The 16,643-nt window shown below is 36.2% G+C and overlaps 1 protein-coding gene across 22 annotated transcripts in view; it reads left to right on the forward strand.

Annotated features, from left to right (window-relative positions):
* DLG2 (discs large MAGUK scaffold protein 2) overlaps positions 1-16,643 on the forward strand; it is a 1,040,325-nt gene that overhangs the window by 700,352 nt on the left and 323,330 nt on the right. For all 22 annotated transcript variants that reach the window (XM_055702908.1, XM_055702907.1, XM_055702910.1 and 19 more), the window contains one exon: positions 8,189-8,358. In XM_055702908.1, coding sequence (XP_055558883.1) covers positions 8,189-8,358 — 170 coding nt within the window. The remainder of the gene's footprint in view (positions 1-8,188; positions 8,359-16,643) is intronic.

The raw sequence follows: 16,643 nt of genomic DNA on the forward strand, positions 1-16,643 counted from the left end.
GGGGGGGGGGGGGAAACAATTGCTGATGTCTCCTCTACTCCTCTGTTGACACTGTGTGCACAGGAACATATTCAAGCTTCTAAATATATTTTCTTCCAACAGTCTAAAGGCTGCAGGACTTTTCCACTCCTAATTATATAGTGCAGTATGCTGTCTGTTTCTGACTTGCAACTTCAAAAACCGAAATTAGAGCCATAAATGAAATGTAGGGAGAGGGGTAAAGAGATGCTGTGTGTGATAAGGAGCTGGTCTGCTAATATTTTCACTTATGTTGTTACCCGTCACGTCTGTTTTAAATTAAATTACTATTATGTAGACCCTTGACATTTCTTTAATATGGTTGCTGTTTAGAAGAAAAAAAACCTACCCCAACCTATGATTAACTAAAGCAGTAGCAAAGGACAATAAATGTAAATGTCTTATGACAGTTGGGTAGCTGTGCTGGTTGTATCTCAGGTCTCAGCAAGGTCATGTCATTAACAGGATGTGGAAACACACAGTCATTTCAGGCAATAGCACATTCTGAAATTCAGAAGTATTTTCTGAAATCTGAATTATTCCCTGACAGTTTGGGCTCCAGGCTCCGTTCTGGAAATGAAATGAAGCTCAGAGTCCTCTGGTAGTACATCTGCTAGCCATGCTGGTGTGACCTTAAGCCCTCCTGGATGAGATCTGAAATTTTTGGCTGCATACCAGTAGACATTTTTACCTCCTGCGCCATCACTGGACTCCTGGTATACAAAGGAGGGATTTCCTTTGTCCTTTTTGCTTTCTCGTGCAGCCTTCTGGAGGACAAGGTCTAGGACTTTGTGCTAGTGAGTCCTGGACATGGGAATCAGAAGAAAGACTGAGACACTGCACCAGTCTGGTGTGGGAGTGAGCTGGATCCCCGTGTGCAGGCTGCTTCTGCTGCTCCTCTGCTTCTTGTGCATTCTGCCATTTAGGCAGGAGCATGCTAGAGGTCGACTTTCATTTGGAAAGATAGGTGGCAGTTTTCTTTGCAAAAGCACTACAAAAATTCCAAGGGGTGAACTGTAGGGGTAAACTAACACAATTTCAGGTCACCCTCCAAAATCTCATGCAGGCAGCTGTGGCTGAAGGCTGCTGGTATGCTGTAGGACAGGCTGCGTTTCCATTATGTTGTAGTAAAATCTACACATTTTGTAAGATAATGTTTTTTAAAGATATTTGTAAGATATTTCTTTGATTTCAGTCTCTGGGCTGAAAATTATTCCAGTTGCTGGTATGAATCATGAGGCTGCAGGAGCACAACACTGGGCTTAAATGAGCACGCCCTGCTTTTCAGCAAGACTTGTTAGCTCAGCCATGCTCCAGCCTTCAGGCTCCCGACAGCCAACACACTGAAACTGGTTTTCCAGCTCCGGTGGAGAAAGCATCCACCTGGGTGTATTTACTTGCAGGAATGCTGTGCAAGAGTGTAGTTCCCATCTTTGCGCGCACACGGGCACACGCTCGGTGCAACCTTCGTGCGTCGTGGAAGTGTTTGCCCTTCATCCTCTTGCTGCTGAAGGCTGGTTCCAAGGGTGAAGACAGCCAGGAAAGGGCAGGGGAGCTGCTTTTCTTGGTTATCTGTTACCTGTGCTGAGCACGCCTAGAGCCTGAGGGTTAGTCCCTCTTTGAGATGCTCCATGAAGGTGTAGACTCCTCTCTGGAAAGTTTATATAGACTGTAAACAGGAGTCAAAGGAAGAGGGATGCAGGTGGGGCTTTAATCCTCTATTTGAAGATTATGAAAAAAAGAAGTTAAGTGACCTGCTCAGGGTTGCACAGGAAGAGTTGGGGTGGCACCAGGCCAGCATTTTGGGGGAAAAGATTTTTTTCAATTTATTTAATTGTTTTTCATTTCATAGATTAATGCCACTTGCTTAACAATTTGGAGGACTGAAGGAATATTTTTTTCTCAGAAATGAAACATTGTGGTTTAGTCCTTTTTACTTTCCTCAGAACCAAAGACAGTTCTGCTCTTGCTAGAAGCATAGGTTAGATTCAGTGCTTCAGATAGTGCCTTCATGTTAAATACAGTAGGTTTCCATTTCATTGTACCAACATTTGAACATATATTTAAATCAAAATCACTCCTAGGGTTTCAGACTTTTATGAAATTCAGCTCAAATTCTTCTGTGTCATTCATAAATTATTACCCCCTCCCAAATCATAACTTTTGTCAAGTATTATTTTCAGTCATTAACCATTCTATGCCATATTTGGAATTTCATTATAAAGCACATAAGCATCAAATTTTGAGTTAAGATTGGCTGGTACCTTCATCAGACATTTTCATAAGCACTAGATCCTCTCTAGCTTACAGAAATAGCCAGAAATTTTCTTCTACTGCTAAGTTTTATCTCTTTGTTTTTTAAAATAGACACAGCAGTAGTTTTCTACTACTTTACAATGTCAGAAAGGGGCCTGAAGGGATAGATGAATCTACTACAGAAATCGGATCATGCGCCTAAGGACAATTATACCTAAGGAAACAGTATACCCTATGGTACATACATATCATTGGCATTTAGGTTTAGTTCTATATTCTGTAATTGGAAAGACAGGTCTGAAGGCTGCTGTAGTAAATTTGAGATCCTTTATTCTGAATTCTTAGTTAAAATTTAAAAATAATAATAATTTGTTCCTCTTGGAAAGGAATTATATGGGCCAGTACCAATAATCACATTTTTTACCCGTATATGCTGTAAATTTTGCTTACTATGGGATAGGAAGGATATATATAGAATTTTAAAAAAAAAAAAAAAAAGCAGGGGAGTCAGTCTTCCCTAACTATGGGATTAGACTGATTCTCCTAGGGTCAGATAATATATTTATGTTAGTATTCTCTGATCCCTTGAAGAAAGGATAATAATCAGTCCTTTTCAGCTTGTCACCTGTAATCTTGCGTTCCTGCTTGAAGTGCTGTGTTCTTGTAACTTCTGGAAGAAAGCAAGCGTCAGCTTTTGTAGGGAAACTTTGGCTAAAAAGTTTAGACAAAACAGGAGCAAAGAAACAGAGTAAAATTTTAGTGCTGCTCTCTCTTTCTTTTGTTGTCTACCTGATATATTTCATAGCTTTGCACTGATTCTCCCTTAATTAATAACAATATTTTTACCTTGATTTCTAAGCCTTGACCACAGAATAAATAAAGTCCATATCAATTTCAGCTTTTCTGAGAAGGCAGATAAAAAATAAGTTAAATTTCCTTAGAAATAATCTATTAACGTTGGCCATTCTGCAATAGAAAGCATGGTAACTGTATTTGTGAGAAGCAGGGCTGTCCCGTTAATAGGCTGCCAATTAATCTGAAGGTGCCTGGATGATAACAAAGACCTGTGGATGACTGCAGGTTTCAGTGTCATGATGTCCCATGGAGCACAGATCCTTGCCTTGTTCTTGAGCCCATAGTTGGTTCCAACTAGTTCCTTTGTGGAGCTGCAAGTGGGCTAATGTGTCTTGGCAGGACCATTTGGTCTTCCAGGACTCTTTGCTGCTTTGGGTTTCTCTTTGGGCACCACATTGCCCAGAACAAGTGAACAGAATGATCAGTGCCAGTTGTCACTTACTATATTTCTAATAAGTGCCTAAGGATTGTACTTGTCTTGTTTACTTATGACTTGACTGAAGCAATTATCAGCTTTTCAAGGATTTCTGCAGTTTCTTGAAAATGGTAAACATGAAAATTAGATTAAGGTAGTCAGGTTTAGAACAAACTTGGAATAAGCCCTTAAAGAATAGTATTTTTCCTTAATCCAATCCCTTATTTGCTTTGAAGACAGCAACAACTATTGGTAAACTTCTGTGTTCCTGACCTTCCCCCTTAACAGTAAAACATCTTTCATATTTCTTGTATCAGTTGTAACTGTCATGGCATGATTTTAGCATGTCTTCTATATTTTACAATCTAGGATCCTTCATATCTGAATTATACTACGAAAGTCTTGTAGAATATATCCATTTTGTTAAAGTATTTAGATGAGTAGTGTGCCATGGGAAGAGCTGCCCAATTTACTTTAACTCAGCTACATGCATGGGTGATTCTACAGACTTGAATCAATTTAAATATACGCATAATGCTAAGTCCCCATTTCAGTATTTTGGCTAAAATGCTTTGGTTAATACTTATACCTCAAAAATTAATCAGAGACTTGTATACTGTGCTGAACTGAGGTATGAAGTCCCTCTTTTTTCCAGGGAAACAATAGCATGAACATTGTTCCGAGGCTTATGTTCTTTTAAAATATGGTTAGGACACGGTTTCATACATTTCTTCTTCTTCTCAGCATGGCACATGCATTCTCCAAAATACTTCTAATCACATGTTGCTTTTTATTGAAACATGAGTCAATTTAGTGAAGAACTCTGTGAACCTGTATCATCATCAGATGCTGAGATTATATTGTTAAATCTTACCAATCAGATTTCTGTATCTTGAGAATAATTTTTAAGAGTTCTTGTTGTATGGAATTAGAGAAAATAGATTTTTTTCTAGTTTCTTATTTGTTGCAAAAGTCATTAGCTATAGCTTAGAATACAACTTCCTTTTCTGCTTTCTCTCTCATTAGAACTTTTAACAATTCATTAGAAATTTTTAAATTTTTTTTTGTAGTCTTAAAAAATAGCTGTATGAATAGACCTTTCTCAAAGAAATATATGGTGTTAATGTTTACAAGCAGAATGGTAATAATTTTAAAATGCTGAGAGTGTTAAAGAAATGGTTTAATATTAAAAATATATATGCAAGCTATCTTGTGGAAACAAGGAGAGCCATCTTGGAACCATTTTTTTCCTGCCTGGATTTTTTTTTTTGTTGAATTACTGTAGGTATTGGTGAAACTATAAGGATCTTTTTTGTTGGACTTGTGTATTGTCGTCTTGGATTATGAGGCAGATCTTCCCCTTGGCACAGTTCTGAAACTGTGCCTGAAACAAACTTCTACATATAATGTATACCCACCGACAGGCCTTAGGAAGATTTTGAGATAAATGAGGAGAGGGATCCATGTATCAACTGGAATAAACTTTTGCCATATAGTTGTCACATGAATATCTCAACGAAGCCAGGCAAATACATTGGAGAAAGCAAGAACAGAATAATGTGCCCTAAGTGGCAAGACCATACGCTTGATCATTTGCAAGAATTTTCTTAAACTGGATTTACCAACTTATTTTGCTATTATTATTTTAAGCATTTATACTGTTGCATTATTTATATGTAACTAGAAGAGCAGAGTTCTTACAGAGGAGAAACTGTACTGTAAAAGCTTAAATAGAAGGAAAAAATATCCGAAAACCCCTGTCACAGACTTCTGGCTTGACGTAATAACAACTATGCCAAGTACTGGCCCTGAAAACCTCTTGCATAGATTTAAGGAGAAAATTACGACATCACAGTCTGAGTGGTGAGGTGTTGCTTCAGCTTTCTTGTTTTATTGTCTTCTCTGAAATTGTCTTATTTTTTAATGAATAATGATTTGGTTTTGTCATCCAAGTGCTCTACGTTTCTAAATTTAGAAAAGGTTCTGGAGTTTCTAGATGAATGATACTAAAAGAATCGTTCAGCCATTACGGTTAAGGTTAGAGTCATCTCATCAGCTTATGGCATTTATTTCATTACACCATGGACCTGCTGTTTTAGAGGTCTGAATATTCTCCAAGAATATCTGTAGACCTCTGAGATCATTGTGTTCCGTTGATCTACAAAATATTGCTAAAGCCCGCAGGACTCTATAGGCACGTATATTATGTGCACACTTTTGCATGTGCATGTATGTTCTTGAATACTCTATTTCTTTTATTTCTAAAGACTAAAAAACTCAGCTCTTTGTGAGGGAGGAAAAAAGCCTGCAGGTTTGGAAGGGTGTAGCTGGATATCCAGCTCTGGATGTGTTCATCATAGCAGACTGCATAGGGTAATTGTTGTCCTGCTGCTTCTGCTCTGACAAAATTTGTATTTGCGTACAAACAAAATACTTAGTATGAAATTATTTCTATGACTGGATCAACTTTGTATTCTCTCACTCCTATATTTATGCCATACTAGCAATATTAATCTATGTATGTTTTATTAAAGATCATCTTAACTGTTTTAAAGAAGTAGATAACTCTAAAAAGACAAATTTTAGACACTAAGGTGACGTTTCTGTTGGAGTGCAAATGCCCTTTTCCAAAGGGTCTTGCTTTTTCAGTAAATGGAGGTGTGTGGCTTACTGATTTGGGCAGGTTAATTCCATTTAATTCCATGTTGTTTATTGACTTTCTCCAAAAGACATACTTTTTCCATTAACTAGAGGCATCACTAGAGCCTTTATGAGAGGTTTCAGGTAGATAGGATTACCGAGGAATAGCAGTATTTACCAATGCAGGGCACAGAGTATATGAAAACAAAATAAATGTAATCCTCCTTTTTAGTGTTTTTATAACCTTTTCCTTTTCATCTTCATAACCATCCAATGGTTAGGATCCTATAGTTTGTTTATTAAGCGTGGTATAGCCAATTGTATTTCAGATGTGACAGCAATAAAAGTCATACATTTGACAAGAATCAGCTATATAGTGATATTAATAGGAAGAGTAGCAGCTTAGACATAATTACTATTTTTCTGAGTGGGAAGTGCTCGTAGGATGTATTCATGATTTATTTAAGAGAGTAAAGCAATTTATGTTAACGTACTTATTATTTTGACAGCCAAACCACACAATTAAACATTTGGAAAATTAATACTTCTGGCACTGAAGGAAAGCAGCAAACCCAACCATTGAATAAAAACTGGAAACTTTTGCAATACAGTACTTTTTATCAAAAGTGAAGTATCAATTTTGTGCCCTTTTCAAGTTCAACCAGTTGTCAGATAAAGGCTGCTATCCACATTTTCCCCTGTAAATGTCCTTCGAAAAGACTGATAACACACAAAGTCCTTGGTTTCAAATAGTTGTGGTCTTTCTGGTTTATTTTGTTTTTAAACAGAAACAGAAGCACAAGTACATAACAAAAATCCATCCTAAATTCTGAGTTCAGATAAACTTTTGGTAAAGCTTCATTATCTCTTCATGTGCTAAGACTCCCAAGAAATATCCAGCTCAAGTGTTCTTTTGTTGTAAAGAGTAAAATTTGATAGTTGATCTTTATGTATAGAAACATAATGGAAATGGGAATATTTTTAGCAACCCATATTTTCTTTGCTGGTTGTCCTTTCAGACATGCAGAAGAACACATTCATTTGTGTATGTCTTTTCCTTCTGTACCCAAAATACTTAGAGGTATCTCATAATAAATGTACTTCACAAGAGTCTTAATTCATCTAGTTCTTTGGAATTTGCTCTTCTCACTTAGCCTCATGTGCAAAGAAAGGATGGCCCAAGAGTTAAGTCATTAGCCTGCTGCTTTTCAGATGGATTGTAGTGCTCTCAAGGTGTAGATTTCCTTTTTAACTTGGACAGATCTGTCAGGTAAGAAGAATACTACTTCATCTAACCAGGACGTTTTGAGGGTGAATGTATTAGTTCATCCTCCGATGCTGTAGTAAATTCCCAAAGTATGAATATGAGGGAATTTTGTTAGTATTCTATGAAAAACAGGTGCTATTACCACACAGCAGATCTTGGAGCCTACAACCAGTGGTGAAAACCTAATTTGAGTAAATTTCATTCTTTATTTAGCATGAAGCATTCTCTTTTAAATTGTCTGCATTTTGTAAGACAGCATTTTTACTTTGACAGCTTAGAATTCTTTGGCTCTGATGAAGAAATATGAAATATTTAAGGAAGTATTTGAACAGTTACTTGTGTCTCTGTGTTAAATTAAATAAGCTGATTTCCTTAAGAGCGACTGTACTGGTAATAGTATGCAGCATGAGTGTTGTAACTCGATTATATTAGTTAGCAAAGACAAGTTGTTTGTTACTCATTTCTATTACTGTAGTGGATCCAACCCCAATTTATGAAGGAGGATGGCAGGTGTGGGTGATTAGGTAGACTTCAGTTTAAATCAGGTATGTGTTTTGGAGGGACTCAGTGTTGTGTTTCTGTCTCATTGCTGATGAAGCATATCACATTAAGTCTGTCATCTGGCAGACTTCTCAGTGAAAGTGTTCTTCATTTTACAGCACCACCAACAAAACTCTTTTGGGTCCAAAATAACAGCTGTAGCGTTTAGCATCTATGGTTCTTTGTTTTTCTTGTAGGGTCAACGATTGTATCTTGCGAGTGAATGAGGTCGACGTGTCAGAAGTGTCACATAGCAAAGCCGTGGAGGCCCTAAAAGAGGCTGGCTCCATAGTACGACTGTATGTTCGTCGAAGGAGACCTATTCTGGAGACTGTGGTAGAGATCAAGTTGTTCAAAGGACCTAAAGGTAAATATGAAAATGAAATTTTCAACTTAATGCTTAACCTCTCTCGTAGCTCAAATGGCATCTGACTTTGTTGGTTTTTTTTAACTGGTTGACCTGTCAGATACTGAAATGCAGTTAATTTAGGCTGGTAGAACTTGAATTCATGGTTGCATGTCTCTTCCTGAAAGATAAAGCAATTCAAGGAGTTGTGGTTTATTTCATTTGATGTTTACTGTAGAGAGAGCTTGTTACCTCCCAAAGAAATGCAAGATGCAGAGATATTATGCTTTACATTGGCAGCACATATACTTCCTCTAAAGTTCTTCTACGGCGACCTTTGACTTTCATTTAAGGTGAGGTTGTACACAGAGTTTCTGAATTTTCCCTTTTTTCAGGAGGCTTTATAATTATCCAACTTACCCTTTCTACATTCATGTTGATGGTTTCTCCTACAGTTATCTTTGGAAAAAGATGACAAAAATACTAAGGTAACCAGATATGTAGGAGAATTTTATTTTATCCTTCAACAAAATTGCATGGAAGATTAGCACGAAACCTTCACTAGTCTAAATCAGCTTTATCACTTCCAGCAGAATCTTCTGGTTACAGAAAAAAAAACCCTAAATTCCTTTTGATAAGCATTAGTCTTAATTGTGAATAATGTCTTTTCACCTTTCCTTTTGCAAAATATTTTTATTTTCAGAAGTGTTATTTTTAACAAATTTCATGTTATTGTTTTTCCTGCCTGGAATTTCCCTCTGGCTTTTTCTTCAAAGCTTATTTCTGGGAAAAGAAAATGGGTATTTTCACAGTACATGTGAATAGAATGAACAGCAGCAAATTTTTGGATCCATAATAATTATTTCTTAAGCAGGTCTTTAATTAATGGTGTATACATGAAATGAGGCTATTTGCATGTTGCTTAATATATATGCTATGCACATGAGATTATTCTACCTGTTTTATCTACTGTGAATAACCTGCAGCATTTTCAGTGGTTTCCCTTCCATCTCATCTGAATATTACAGCGCGCTTCTACATAGTTTTTTATACCAGTAATGGAGTACATTTGTTTCTAATACCCATGGAATTGCTGAGATTATCCATTCATAGTAAGCAAGGATAGGGCACAGTTTTCAGTATTGCACTATAATTCTTCTCTGTATGTCATGGTTATGTGACACAGCAGTGTATTCATCACCCTCTACTCTTGGAGAACAGTCAGATATATTTAAACACGGATCTGAGGGTGAACATCCAAAAGTCTGGATTGTGGTCAATTACAATGCTAAATTGACTTTCTAATAGAAAAGCATCTCTAATGATATTTTGTATGTGTATGAATTCGGGATAGTAGTGTAGGCAGCAGTGTTTTTAAAGCTTCAGAATTAAACCAAGTGTGTGATATGATAGTCATTTTGAGTAACCTAAGGCTAACGAAAGTAAAATTAACATATCCTTTCACCTTCTCATAAAACAGTAAAAATTATTCACCATTACCAAATTTTTGCAGCATTGTGGAAATGGACAAGAGGGGAAATCATTATCTAATAAATCATCTGTGTTTTGGTTGTATGCCTGAAACTATTTAATTTTACACTTATTTTCATTTAAAAAAATGGATACCAAAAAAGTGCATTTTATGACAAGCTAAAGAAGTTTTGCCTGGTTAGTGCCACAAACATAACCTTGTAGCTATATCCTTACTTGTTTACTTATTTACTTACTTGTTTACTACAGATATGTGCTATAAATAATGATTTTTTTTATTAAGCTCAATATATTTTTAATTTTTTTCTTCTATAGTATAGAAATAAGTGTAAAGTTCAATGAAAAAAAAAAATGATGGGCTAATTCTTTGCAAAAGCAAGGTTTTTCATCTTTATAATTTAGACAGTAAGGAAGCATGCCCTTGTATGCTTTCTGTGTGCCGCAGATGAAAAAGCAAAATGAAGAAAATAGGTTATAGATTGGCTAGAAATCTTATAAATACTAATTTTAATATCTGTAGCAGTTTTTCTTTGAATTATTCCAAATCTTCCCTGAAAAATGTACTATCTGTTGAGAGGTATCAAACCCATGGCAGAAGCTGAGAATAAAACCTGTGAATCTTGGCTGTAGGTTTCAGCGCTAGTCACTTGTGTGATGCTGATCTACTCTTATTTCAGGTGATTGATCTGTGAACTGCTCTTTCACACCATTACTATACAGTGCAAGAACAACTTAGTATTTATATACATGGTGTTTCTTACTTCTCGGGGTGGCATTGGGATGTTTTGGCGTCCAGAACAGGACCTGAAAATCAGCATGGTTGTTCCCACACCGTTCCTTCCTACTCTCAAAGCCTATAAAGAAAGCTGACTGGTTTTTAGACAAGAAGGCTGTTCCATACTAAACTTGCAGAAGCAAATATCTTTTCAGTTGCTTCTTTTCCTGTCTGTCTCAGTCAGGATATAACTCAGTATATACAGAGTTCATTCCTCAGTGTTGAGAATTTACCACATGAAAGCAAGTCTTGGCTTCCATAATACCATGTAAACTCAGAGATCACTAGCTCGCCTGTGTATGTGTAGTAGATCATATCTTTCAGCACTTGAAGGTGATAAAGAAGGAAATTTGCAAGGCTTTTTATATAAGTATTCCTCTAATTTCATCTAAGGCATTCAGAACGAGAGCTTTTACAAGCTACAATTCCATAAAGGTTAGATTTTTTAAAAAATGGATGTTAATTTTTCTAGCTAGCAGCCACCATATAAAAGACATAGGTTATTTTTGCAAATGTATTTTTTAACATAAGAATTGAAACGTGCATTGGGTAGCAATGGCTTTGGGCATATGACAGGGGAAAGGTCATGGTAGTGTGCTGCCAAGTGATCCCTTTTGAGTGCTGATCCCCATGCAATTGATCCTGTTGCTTAAAAAAAAAAGGCTGTCCTAGCATCATATGTGCTAAAAGGCCACGTAACTCTTTAAGATGTAAAAAAAAAAAAAAGAAAAAGACACAAATGAATTGTTTAATAGAAAAATCAAAGTTTCAAATAGAACTGCAGCTGTGCAGGTATTTTACAGCTGTGCATCCACCAGTTTGCCACACCTGATTGACAACATTGGCTGATGTCTGTAGTCTATGTCTTGAAGGTAATTGCTAACTGATCACTGCAGGATCTTCCTCTCTTTCAGATGCTTGGGAGATTGTCTTTTGTATCCCTCTTCAGTCAGACATACAATTTTAGTGATTCATTGTTTGGCTTTGTATAGCATTTAGTAGTAAACAGTAGGTGTTTTATTTTAGTGGCTCTCAGGACACTGCAGGTTTTAGCAGCCAGCGTCTTTGCTTTAGCTGAGGGCTGTAAGCAGAGGAAGAATATGCAATGGAGCTTTCTTATTGAAAATCAATCGGGTTTAGACACTCCTGAAGATCCTGTCTTTAAGTAATATGCTTTTCTTGCTCTGTGTTGAAACATAACAAGATTAACAGTAATGAGAATGGATCGCATACACTACAGGATTTGCGCCTGGGGAACAAACCTTCAGATATTCAAAACAAAACAATTTAATGGTGGGGTTTGGCTTTTTAATATAACTTCTGTGTTACCTTCCAATAAGACCCTGAAAAGAAATGTTCATGAGTAGTGAATTGCGAACTTCAGTCACAATTCAGAGATTACAGTGCTCAAACCCATTCAATTGCATTTGGCTGGAGGACTTTAAAGCAAAAGAATTCCACTTCCCTCTGGGATTTTCGTGCTATCCTATCACACTGCAAACCTACTTTTTACTAAAACCAGAAATGTAAACTAGTATGCTTGATGTAAGACTAATTATAGAAATTAAACTTTATTTTTTAAAAATTTCCATTTTTAAAGAATCAGTCAGACAAATGGATTTTTACCATTGTAAAAAAATTCTGGCAGTCAGAAACTCAGTTAAACACAGAAGGTGTGTAATATTTTACCTACCAATGCCTAACTGATAATTTAAGCTCTGATATTATATAACAGAAGAAAAAAAAATGTAAAAACCGATGATTCCAGTAACTACAGCAGTGTTGGATCACATAATAAAAAACTTCTGACCTCAATTCTATAGGAAATGTGATATCTTAAAAGACAACACAGCTGCAGAAACAAAGTTTAGGATATGTGAAGCAGAACAGCTGAGTACCAGGAAACTTGAGAGGAGAAATGGCAGACTTGGAAAAAAAAAAAAAAAATGAATAATATAAAGGATAGCTGATTCTGCCATCTGGATATTCTGGTGGCTTGAGTATAAAGTCATAGAGAAACAAGATAAATTTCCCACACCCTTCATGAAATTCAGTAGTAACTATCATTGTGATGTTTGAGCCGTGTGAGAATCTTGTGGTGATAGCTCGAGCTGGCCTTTTGTTCGCTGTATTTTGGTTGGAAAGGCTCTGGACAGACCAGCAGCTATGTTTCTTTTCTGCTGTTTGTAAGGATGCTTCTTTCTCATTCCTGGTGAATTCAGCCAGTGACACGTTCTATTCAGGTACAACCCCCCCAGCACAGACACTTCACAAAGATGTTCAGGGGCACTTATTCTTCTACTCTTTCCTGCTCTCAGAATTAGGATCATTCCAGGACTTTTCATTTAATCCTTTTGGAGTCTTATTATGTTTTAGGGCTCTACATTATAAATTAATTCATCTATTAAGCACTGTTCAGCCCAGTTCTGTATCTCTCTCTGGATGGCTGTCCTCCGTAACTTAATATTCTTAATCAGCAAAGACAAACCAAGCATCTCGATAAAATACTCAAAAATAAGATGGGATAAATACAAAGGGTGTAATATGTATTTATTTTTCGAATTATGTATAGCCACCTAAATGTTAGATGAAGTCATTGGGCATAACCAGTTCCAGAATTTCCATTTCATTGTTTTCTGTGCTGGACTGAAGCGACTATGCAGCATGTGGTAGATTTTCTTTTCACATAACTATTTGTTTTATTCTTGATGACAGTGAATAAAGTCACTGGACCATAATGAAGCTTTCTTACTATACTGAGAAAAGAATCAGTATGTTTTAAGTAGTATATTTTTTAACCCATTGATTCGTTATGGAATTTTCTTGAGAAGATGCAGAGAAATTGACCATCAATATAAGGTATGATTTCACTCTAGATTTACCTTGAATTTGTACTTAAATGTTCTCTACTCCATTTCTGTCTGTAGTGTCACAGAAGTTTGTACTTCTGTTTCATAGAAGTTGACATATTTTAGTTTGGATTGATGCCTTTATTAGAAAAATCTTGTGTTCTGTTGCATGGATAGCGTCCCAGCTTGCAGTGACAACCAAAATAGTCAAAAAAATTTCAGTAGAATTATCTGTATTATAAAATGTCTGCAAAATAAAGCACTCAATTTAGAACAGCAGATTAAGGACATTTTTTAATTTTCAATAATATTGCTCCCAGTCAGGAAAGGAGAAATCTTATCATTTCTATCTACTAAAGCAAAGCCATGGGTTAACATTTTATCTCAGGTAATAGCTACAGCACTTAAAATGAAAGTGGGAACTTTTGCAAACAAAGAGCCCCAATTATTTCTTTCCCAATTTCAGAGAACACTGAGAGCTTTCAGATCTTGCTGTTAGATAACTGATTGCAAGTGCTTGCTTCAGACTGATGACGATACATATTTTTTCATTAACATAGCTATCACTTCTACTACTATACTGGCCTATTTAATTTAAGGGACACTAAATACTGCATAGCAAACTTTATCATTTGGGGAAGGGGGTTGTATGGCAAGGTAGGCAAATGTTTTATTCATTTATGATCACTTGAAACCTTCAAAACTTTTTTTATTTCATGCTAAGAAAAGTTTTTATAGTTCTGAAGTGTTTCCAACAGAATTGTTTTTTCACAGTTTGAACAGAACCTTAAACCTTTTCTTACAGTCTTTTAAGAATTTCACTCTTATGATCTCATCAGCTGTGAATTTACTTCTGTTTTTCAGTGTTCTCTTCCTTCTGTGCTGTAAGCTTTTTTGTGAACCCTGATCTAAGAGCATAATGGGGCAGCTTAGAAAACAGAGCTGTAGAAAAATGAGGAAGCAGGCAAACTTTCCCAAACCCAGATTTAACAAACTATTTAGGTTCTCATCTCTAATTTAAGTGCTTCTCTTTCTATTACTGTAACACACTATCACTTACTACAGGTATAAATAGAAAACCACTACAACTGAAACTAAAATACCATTTTTTGTGAAATGTCTTTGCTTGAAGGGACTCACATTTCATCCAATTAGCAGAAAGTGCTCTGTCAAGCAGTAATACATAATTTTTTAATTTTAAGATAGTGATTCAAAACCATCATTTATAAGTTAATGTCACTAAAAGGCATGACTTCCTCTGCAGGCTAGGATTGTCTAATGTAAGAATATGTGAGTATCTGCATAGTTTATCGCATGAAAATTGTATTCTCTTGAAAATCATAACATTAGAAAGCTCTGTGATAGTGCTATAAAAGCCATTGCTGTTTTTCAAAAATATCTTGACATATTAGTATTGCCAATGCCTGATGAAGATAAAGTGGTAGGTTATATCTTCACCTTCATATTTCACAGACTGAAGACATTGATCTTTAATTTAAGTGACGATATATGCATACAGCTGGTATTACCATCTTCTGCTTTATGGCACAAATAAAGCAGTAAATGTATTATCTGCCTTTGGCCACTACAGACTGGCTACCTCATTTGTATAATTTACCAAATGTGAAATATTTCTTAAAAACCATTCATTCTGTAGAGTGATTCCTTCCATTCCTGAAGAAAAGTGCTTATTTAACGTAATCTCACATAGTAATAGTTATTGTTTTTAGAGTGGCACTTCAGTTCTATTATTTCAGGTTTTGGCTATCATCTTTGTTTTCAGTAGAGAAAGAAAGTAAATCTGTCGTGGTTTTTGTTACAATTGCAGTTAAATGACAGGAGATGGTATCAAATTGTTGTCACATCAGACCGAATTCAACCATCTTTGAGATAAGTAGTCAATCAATAACGTAATGATTTTCCAGATCAACAAGGATAATTTCAAATGAATTCAAAAGGCATCCATCTGGTTGGTCGTCTCACCCAAACCTAGAGATGTCCTGTGAGCTGCAGAATATCACTTGTTTGAAGTCTTATATTTTAATGATCATTCTGACTTCCCTCTTTTGTGTTTCACTGTCATTTTCCATTAGCAGTAAAGGAATAAACAAAATACTTGGAAGGCCATGCAGCGATTTTATGTACATATCTATTGTTTGTTTCATTTTGGTTTTCCCTTGAAACCATTCAGTTCTTAAGAACTCTCCAAGCAGTTCTACGAATCTTAGGTTAATATGCAAAATGAGCATCTAATCTCATAGTAGATTTTAAGTATCAGCTTCCAGAAATCATTCACAAACAGTGAGGTTTCTAATGAAATGAACAGTACTTTCTGCAACTCCGTCAGGCTAACTGAAGTTATTTCTGAAGTGGTGCAGTAGCAATTTTAAAGTGCAGTGCTGTATTTTAATAGCCAATTGAGATGGCCATAAAAACCCAGCACTGCGCACTAGGACCATTACTAAATTGCTTCGGCAATACTTACTGATGAGGCAGCTTCAGCAGAACAAGATTCATCTTAATGAGCTGTGGCTGCAATAGAGCAAAAGCAGCAGTGCGGGGGAAGGCAGGCATGCAGGTAGGCTTGGATGCCAAAAAGCTTAAGATTTTGTTTCAAGAAGAATAAGCTTTGGCCAGCTTCTTTTTGTCTTCAGTGGAGAAAGTAAATCTGTCATCTTGTTTGTTACAAATACAGTTAAATGGCAGAAGATGGTAGTATGAAATTGTTGTCACATCGGACCAATTTCAACCATCTTTGGAGCCAAGTAGACCGTTGACATTTCAATTGACAAAATCTTCTGTGCTTGTCCTTTCTTAGGTAGGAATTTTGTGTTGCTATCCAGTTGCCTAGATAGTTCATTAGCTCTAACTAGAGACAGCAAGTGGTATGCTGTACCAGTGTGACCTTGGGTTTTATCATTCTTTATCATAGAATGTCAATCCTTTTCCTGTGGTCATCGTTACTTTGCTGAGAATCAAGAGCAGTTAACATGACAGGTACTGTTCTTGTCACCTTGGCAGATTTAACTCTGTAATCTCTCGGTGGAAATTTGCGGGGAGGAAGATATTGCATTTTCTTTTCTTTGTCCAGTTCCTCTACCCATACGGAGAAAAAGGGGTTTTAATTTCTGTGCTCAGCCGTTGGATAAGTAATGGATGCATCTCCCAGTTTGCTCATATGGCTTGCTTCT

This window comes from Falco cherrug, chromosome 2, assembly GCF_023634085.1.
Source record: "Falco cherrug isolate bFalChe1 chromosome 2, bFalChe1.pri, whole genome shotgun sequence".
Lineage (NCBI taxonomy): Eukaryota > Metazoa > Chordata > Aves > Falconiformes > Falconidae > Falco > Falco cherrug.